Below are 8,673 nucleotides of genomic sequence, written 5' to 3' on the forward strand. Positions count from 1 at the left end.
GTTGAAATTGCTATGCAGAGACAACAGCAAGTTTCGTCTCCAGGAAAGCTCCATAAATGTGTAAGTATCATCCACTGAGAAACAGAGTTTTAAAGTTCACAGTTTCTGAGTAGCTATTTCCTTTGATCCCTCCTCCAAACAGCACTACAAAAGTGTTAGCTTTCCTGTGCTCTGGTTCTGACCTATGGCTAACTATTCCCCCTCCAAAAGCAACATTTTTAAAACTTACATGTTAGTTTTGTTTGGTTTTTAAGTTCAAACATGCCACCATGTTCACAAACCCAGCTGGAAACTTTTTTGCCACCCCTATGTCATACACAAAATCCCAGTTTGAACTGAGAGGTTTAGTGTTTCTTACACCTTTGACCTTATTTGAATTCTTGAATCACAAAAGGTTACCTCAGTACTAGCTTAAATACACACCACACACAAAATATCATCTCATATCTCAATCACTTAACAGAAACTGAGCATACAGCTCTTCTGGAAGCAAGGATATAATTTAACACCATGCTTGTGATTTGAGCTCATTTCCTTAAAATCATATGAAAAGAACAATGACTCCCCATGTATGTTTTTTCCCATGGCAGTGAAAAAACATTTTTTCCCCGTCAAGTAATCGCCAGATACATAAAAGCAATATGTTACGAAATGTAACAACTGCATGCAAGCACAAACAGACAACCAAGTCCTATGTTGTGCGTACACCAGGGCCTGTTTATTCTTTACTGTTACATCCCTTGCCTCTGGAACTCCTGTCACCTGCTTGCCACACACAGTGTTACAGTGTATGAGTTTGATGGGGCCAAAACAATCTCTTCACTTATCAGCACAACAGGAATTTGCTTCTGCAACATATGTTAAAATGAAAGACAAAGATGGAATGCAATTTACTCTTTTTGTTAATTACTATTCTCTAACACCTGACACAACCATTGACACAAGTATTCATCAAGTCTTTGAAGAAAAAGGATCTCTGAATTTTAATTACCTATTTTGGCCACCAGAAGCTATCACAATTGTACCTCTGTCTATCTGAAGCATAGTCCCTAAAGTGTTGGGTTTTTTTGGTTTTTTGGTTTTGTTTGGTTTTTTTTTCAAAACCTTACATTTCTCAGCACCTTCCAGCATTTAAAACTATTCCATTGATGTTCTATTTCACCTTTAGTTTTGCAAATGCTCTGCTCCTACTGAGAAAACCTTACAGTTACTGCTCTTCTGTGCTGCCTACCCATGCACAATGGCACAATAAATGACAGGTCAAACACACGCTTCTAGAGAGTTTTTACCCTCTCCATCAGTAATTAAAGTCTTGTTACTGTGTAACAGACCTTGTTACATGGAGGGATGACTTTCCGTAATTTTACCAGCACAGTTATCATTGAAATGAAGATCCTTGCTTGTAGCACTCTTTTTAAAGAACTTAAGGAAAAATTTCCAATGTCATCTCACAGGACTGTACAAAAGACACCTCAAATAAAAAAAATACTTGTGACTGGTTTGATTGCATGAACTATTCTGGCAGTAGCATCACAATGGTCTATTTTTATTACAGGTTGGGTTTTACTATAGAAAGTTCCCTCGCTATGAAACTCATGCTTGCAACATTGATTTCCATGGTGCTGCTTAGAGAGATGCTGCAGAAGAAGAATGTGGATGTCAGGGCATTTTATGTAGCAGCAGCAAGATTCTGCAAGCAGTGAGGGCAGCAGATTTGCTCCAGGTTATTTTGACAATTATACACAATATTCTACCAAAACGAGCAGTACATTCGTACACTGCAATACAATGAGATTTTGAATGGTCAGAATAACACCAGGTAACACTGGGCAGAGAAGTACCACTCAGTAAGAGCAGCCCAGCAAGTTGCACATCCCGTGGATCAGTCTGTCAGCATGTTGTATAACAGTTTTGAAAGTAGGAAATTAAATCATAAATAAAAAGAAGACCTGACCCAGACCAACAAAGCAAGCCAGGAAATTGAACAAGGTCTGATACTCTTCTCTCAGCTCTCCCACTATGGCAAGGTTTTACTCACAACTAGGATCATTTTGTAGTCCTCCAAAAGACACGCTGATATGCCTTAATGAAGTAGTGATGGAGAACAGTTTCTCTTTAGAATTGTGAACACTCACCAACCACTTCCTTAATTCTCCAGCACAAGATCAGCTCATCAAAGAGCAATTCTAATTGCAACGGAGAACATGAACCCTGAAAGAGCATATTGGAAGGGACAGGAATAAACATCTTTATTTACAAATATTCAGGTAACACAAAGATTCTGTATTAAAGAGATTTAAAACCTGATAAAAGTTTTTTCTGTGGCTTCAGCATGGATTTTCAACATAGAAATTTTATTTTCTTAGTAGTCTTTATAAAGGCAATACTTATCTTCACGCTAGCAAATAAATCAATTTTTTAAAAAAATCCTACTAGATCAAAAAGAATTGTCCAGCTGGTCATGCTTTTCTGCTTTCAGCCATACTGAGCAAAGGCTCTCTGTCCAAAGACTGTCAGCTCAGATCGCAGGGCATTCAGAATAGTTTCATAAAGTTTTACTTCTGAGAGGAGACATTGTGGAAGCAATTGTTCAGCCAGCCAACTACTGTCACTTCCATGAGTATGAATAAGCTCCAATATAGGACACTGAGCTTTGGAAAATGTAAGAAGATCCAATTGTTCAGAGTTAATCTTTGCCAATAAATCAACACATCATTATTTAGAGACTTTTATTTTCCTCTAGTGTCTGGCTATGTGGGTGGAGTTTTGTTTTAAAGTCCCTTTCTTCCCATTTTCACAATTTTTTTCATACTGCGTTGTTTTCAGAGCAGCAGGAGGAATCCCACTGTTAATGGGATCAGGCCCTTGAAAATGTATATATTGCTGTTCCTCCTGAATGTGCATGATATTAACTAGCACCTATTCTAAAAAAAAAAAAAAAAAAAAAAAAAAAAAAGAAAAAGAAAAAAAAGGATAGAAGAAATTGTTCAGAGATCATGAAAATTAACATTTGGTGTAGTTTTGTAGCCATAATTTGCATGTACACAACTTAGACATAAATACATATGGATTAATGCAAATTTTTGTACAGGGAAAGATTTGCTCTGTGCTCTGTAAAACTAAGGGTAAGGCTGGTGATGAATCATTTTTTTTAAATATTCTAGTCTGAGTATATAAATAGCTCTCTGTTTCTAGAATAATTACTACTGAAAAACACAGCTTCTGAAATAACCTAGGCTGTAATTAACCTTGCCTTCATTAAATCACAAATAATATCTTTTTAAAGTCTTATTTGTAAAGGCAAGCCGATTAATTTAAACGTTTCCCTTTGCAAAAATCTAATTGAAATGATTTACCTACGTAGCTGCTTGACAGATCTCCTAAATTCTGAGAAGGTTTTCAGCTGGTGACTCGGCTATCTCACCCCGGCCACCCGGAGCGACCCCCACTCTCACGGAGGGCCGTGCTGACGCCGCCTGCCGCCCCAGCTTTGCCTCCTCTCTGGAAGCGCGGGGGCAGATGCGTAGGGAGAGGTGCCGGCCTGCGCCCCGTCCCCTCCCGCAGCCGTTCCGGCAAGCGTTCAGTTCGCCTGCCCGGCCCCTTGGCGCCGCACGCCCTCCGCCTCCGGGCGGGACCCCCTCGGCTGCCCTGCCCGCTGCATCCACGCGTGGGCCCTGCTGGGTGAACGGGGGCGGTGGAAGGGCCTGGCCTTCCCTCCGCAGCGGGGGGCAGAGGGGGACCTTGCGGATCCAGGAGCGACTTGAAACCCCCCTGCCTTGTCGCCCCTCTTCAGCTGCCCCCCACCTGGGCTGCCCCGCGCGTCTGGGCCGGGCTGGACACTGCGCCGCAGCCGCCGCACCGAGCCGTCCCTCCCCTTTCCTTGTGAGACAGCGCCAACCCCCGACCGAATAAAAGTTTCCAGCCGAGCGCCAGGACAGATCCGGGCTGACACCGGTGCTGAAACATCCTCCTCGCCAATGGACCGGGCCGGGACGCTCTCAGCCCCGTCCCGTCCCCCAGCCCACCGTGGGTGCCGCCCCGGGGCGCTCACCTTCCTGCACCGCATGGAAGGGGTTGTTGGCCTCTATAAGCTTGATGGAATAAGTGATTTTCTCACTCTGAAGGATGTCGTCATTGAGGTTCAGATCCGACACCGCCTGCTTGAACACCTCGTCGTCCTTGGCAGCATTGCCTTCAAAAATGGCACCTGCGGGGAGGAAGGTGGTAGAGGGTGAGGAGGGCTCGACCTGCCCCGCTCGTCGCCCCAGAACCCCCACTCTGCCCTGGGCCATGAAAAGCTCGAGCTGGCTCACATGGTGCCAGGCAGGGCAGCTCCGGGGACACCGGGTGCCCGTGGGGCTGTGATCCACACATGGGCGGCTGCCACTGGCTCAACTCCCTTGTCCCAGGCACCGGGAAGTGTAACCCTCCTGCCGACCGCTTCTGCTCCACCGGCATTTAAAGAGCCGTGAGCCGGAGCCACGCCAGGGTGTGGGACTCACTTTGCCAGCGGTGGGAAAGGGAGCCGGCTTGGGAATGTGACCAACTTTTTGCTCACTTTTCCATTCCCTGGGTTGCTGCTACCTTTCGGGCAGCACTTTCATTGAAGCTCATGTGCACACAAGAACGTGAAGCCAGGATTTGTGTCCAGTAACCTGGAAGCTTTAATTTCACTGTCCTGTTTATGCAGCTAACGTGAAAACATCTGGCGATGTGTGTTACGTAAGATCCCCTCTCGACGGAGTGCGTGTGTGTGCCCAAGCCAGGCTACTGCCCCGCTCTGCGCAGCAGTAGGAGATCTTCAGTGCTGGCAACACAACGAGCAAAAAAAACCGTTATCCCCCAGCCTTGGAAAGTCCTGCTGATTCACAGTGTGCGTGCCCGTGGCTGGAGCATCCGTGCACTGCCCGTGTGAAATCACAGCTCAACACAAATACAACAGAGCTCTCCTCTCCCGCTATTTCTGCTACGAGTTAGTTAGCAAACACTGCTCAGGCTGAAGTTCGTGCGGGGAGAAGCCGAGGTGACACCCTCTACCCGCAGGAGAAGTGGGGTCAAGAGGGAAAGGCGCGGAGGCTGTTTCGCCCCCCACCCCGCGGCCGAGGCACTTGCCCAAGGCAGCCCCACTGCCTCCCTGCCTTCCCGCGGGGCTGGCCCCGGTGTCACCGGCGTCTGCCCAGCCCTGGGGAGCGTCCCTGGGCCGGAGTCCCCACTGCGGTCAGGGCTGACCCGTCTCCTTAATGGCTCCGCAATGCTGTTTGCCTTGGCTGCGCCCCCAGGCTCCGGAGGCGAGCGGCGCCGACCGGGGCCGCCTCCGCCGGCCCCGGAGCCTCCACGGCACGGGGCTGCCGCCCCTGCCGAGAAACTTGTTACAGGGCTCGTCCGCATCTCCCCCTCTCCGCCCCGGGTTGACACGGGACTTCCCTCCCGCCTCCGTGGAGCCTCCCGTCGCCAGAATCGCTCCCGCCCCGGCCCCCTCCTTTTTTTGATCTCCCATCCTCTCCAAAAGGCTGGTGGCAATTACGGCTTTTCATTTCTCGGCCGTACTCCTATCACCTCCTCTGTCATCCTCCACAAGTGATTCTCTCTCCTCTCTTCGCCTCTAAATATCCTCATTTTCGTTCCTGCTGGTACCTTTCAACACCAGCCAAAAGGTGACTGCAGAGCCTCGCTTTTGCTTGCCAGGCTTCCCACGGACATCACCATGCCTTGCTCCCAGAAGCCATAAAAGTTCACATCAGCCTTTCCTTTGCCTCTTATTCATCCTCTCTTCCTCCCACTGCTGATCCAGCCTCCTTGCTGCCCAGGGGTTTTAATGAGATCTTATTCAAAGCACAACAGTTGCGCGCACAGACACACACATACACAGAGCCACTGCAAATCTCGCCTTTCTAACCCTTTCCCAGCTAAGTTCCCTCCCCCCTATTCCGGCTCGGCTGACACCTGCTACATCAGGGGATGGAAAGCAGGGAATTATCTCCCCGAAAGTTTTCCCTATGAGCACGTTCCGATTATCCCTGTCTTCTGCTCGGGGGCGGGGGGCGGTTGTTTGTTTTCCGTGGCGAGGAGGCGCGGGGGCGCCGGGGAATGGGGGGGTGAAAGCCTTTCCACGCAAACAGGTCCAAGCAGAGGCTCCCCAGCCACATGGGAGACCGCAGCGGCGGCCCCGGCGGGTCCCCCGCCCCGCACCCGCTCCCGGTCCCGCAGCCCGGCCCGGCGCACAGCCGGCATTTCGCCCCTAACTTTACACTCGGGGGAAATATTCAGCTGCTTTTCCTCATTCCCTCCTCCTGTCTTTCCACGGAGTTGGGTTCAACCGCTGCCTGTGACACTACCGCGGCTAGACGAGACTCTGCCTTGATTTATTTAGCTACCGCGTCCCTCTCCGCCCGCCCGTTCCATCTCTTACCAATGTGGATGATGGAGTCCGCCCGCACCGAAACGCACTGAAATATCCAGGGGAAAAGCCAGAGCATCAACACTTCCATTTCCAGCCTCTCGCACAGCACATCAGCCCGTGTTTGGTGGAGAGACAGACAAGGGAAGAGAAGAAAAAAAAGGCGCAAGGGCAGGTATTGCAAGGCAGCGGACGCGAGGGGGGGAGATACCCAGACACCCCCCCCTTTGAAAAAAAATCCCAAATTCCCCCAGCACCCCAAGAATTTTCCAAGATTGGGGAAAACGTGCGATGGCCAAAAAAAAAAAAAAAAAAAAGCTGGGGCTAAAAAAGCACGGAGGTAGATCCCGGGTTGGCAGGCGGCGCGGCGGAGCCTCCAGCGCTCGGTGTGTGCCGGGGCGCCGGCAGACCGCGAACTGCGGAGCGGCCCCCCCGCCGCCGCCGCCGCCGCCCGCCCCCCGCGCCACGTGACTGCGGAGCCTGAGCGCTCGGTGCCGCCGGGGCACGGTTCGGCGGCGGGGAGCGGGCAGCGGGGCGCCCGGGCACAGGGCAGCTCGCAGCCCCGCGAGGAAGCGGGATGGATGCCCGAGAACAGGGAAATTAATTGCAATTGAATGTATTTAGACATATCCAGAATTATATACATCTCATATATATAATGTATGTATATCTCCGAGGGCGAAAGGGGTAGGGGGGCGACGCTCCAAGCGCAGGGAGCAGAGGAGGGGGCGAGTGGAAGCGGTTCGGCAGCTCCTCGATGGCCGGCTCAGGCTCCTCCGCGGGGCTGCAGCCCCTGCCCTGCATTGCGCGGCCTCCCGCAGCCCCCGGGCGCGGCCCGGCACTACGCGGCGCGGCGGGACGCCCCCCAGGTAAGGGAGTGGGGGCGCTGGGCTGCGCCCGCTGCCGCTCGCTCAACTTGGGCGACCGGGGGCGGCACGCCGAGGTGGGGAGGAATGCACCTTCCTCCTCCCACATGCTCGGCCCCGGGACATGATTCGCGTTTAACGAGCGAAATGGAAATGTGAGGTTTTTACCCCGCGCTGGGGGCAAGGGGGTGGGGGAGAAAAGTGGTACAGCAGAACCGCTTCTTGTTTTGTTTTGTTCTAGCTTTCAATGAAATCTAATTCATAAATTGGACATGCTCAGGCTCAGAAGACTAATTCATCCCCTAAAACAAACGCATCAGTGATTGCAGGCACCCAAACGTGACAAGCGTCTGAATATGCCAAGGATCCAGAGAAAACAAATCCATTCAGGAGCCCGAAACGTAATTAAAACTACTGCCAAGAAAATGAGTTGAGAGCAGGATGTTACCAAGATTATTAAGTTGCTGTGGAGCTGAGGCACGGACCGCTATAGCGATACATAGAGATAATGTCAGCGTTCTGCTAACAAGAGGCAGAGCGATTCTCAGAGGTGGCCGTCTAGCAAGCTCAAGTCTAGTCAGAGAGCGCTGTGGCCACGTCCTGCTCCAGGGGAACGCGGGAGCCCAACGCCTCAGCGGGGAAAGGAGGCTCAGGCTTGGCCCCAGGGCTCTGCCCACAGCAATGAAAATGGTCCCTTTCCCCCTGTCGTGACACCAGCACTGTCATGTCAATCCAGCACAGTTTTTATAACCATCACCTGCACATGCACTACTAAATTCTCCAGATACTTAGCACCGCTTGCTCATGTGAGAGATTGGTGTAATGTATTTACTTAATATAGAAAATGCTTTTTTTCATGCGGAGCACAGTACACCAAAACCCACCTAATGCTAAGGAGCAGCAAATATAGATAAGCTTTACAATGGCTGAGGAGGCAGAAGAGTGAGGGAACACAGTCGAGATGGAGCAGAGTGAATGGGAAGGAAGCTGAAATGGAAGTGATATGAACAAGAATCCCTGTTGATCCACATGCGTCAACATCTTCCTATTCAGTGGTATTTACAAGAACAGCTTTTGAACAAAGAATAAGCTGGGCTAAATAAAACAAGATACACTTTTTAAAAATAAATCAATTGTTAACTACACTTACAGTCCCTGTCTTAAATATGCAATTTCATACTGATCAATGCAGAATGATATATACTATACACTGTATTTCACATAATAAAAACACTTAATCCAGATAATTGGCTTCTGGGACAAAGATCAATATAAATGTTCCTTATTTGACTACGTTAGCAAGTCAAAATTAATTCTCATTTACATTTGCTTCAAATCAATATGCACTTAGTGACTTACACAGGCTCTTTAAAAAGTTAAGCACCTATATTGACCACAGTCATATATATG

The 8,673-nt window shown here is 49.6% G+C and overlaps 1 protein-coding gene across 4 annotated transcripts in view; it reads right to left on the reverse strand.

Moving 5' to 3' along the window:
- GRID1 (glutamate ionotropic receptor delta type subunit 1) overlaps window positions 1-6,798 on the reverse strand; it is a 518,675-nt gene extending 511,877 nt beyond the window's left edge. For 2 of the 4 annotated variants that reach the window (XM_065843450.2, XM_071811721.1), the window contains exons 1-2: window positions 6,410-6,798; window positions 4,052-4,207 (exon numbers count right to left, since the gene is read on the reverse strand). In XM_065843450.2, coding sequence (XP_065699522.1) covers window positions 4,052-4,207; window positions 6,410-6,488 — 235 coding nt within the window. In that variant the 5' untranslated portion in view covers window positions 6,489-6,798. Of the gene's footprint in view, window positions 1-3,356; window positions 3,550-4,051; window positions 4,208-5,634; window positions 5,723-6,409 lie in introns of those variants that run through there. The other 2 variants (XM_071811719.1, XM_071811720.1) reach the window with 2 other exon arrangements.
- Between the last annotated feature and the right edge of the window lie 1,875 nt (window positions 6,799-8,673).

The sequence above is a fragment of the Patagioenas fasciata genome, chromosome 8, assembly GCF_037038585.1.
Source record: "Patagioenas fasciata isolate bPatFas1 chromosome 8, bPatFas1.hap1, whole genome shotgun sequence".
Classification (NCBI taxonomy): domain Eukaryota; kingdom Metazoa; phylum Chordata; class Aves; order Columbiformes; family Columbidae; genus Patagioenas; species Patagioenas fasciata.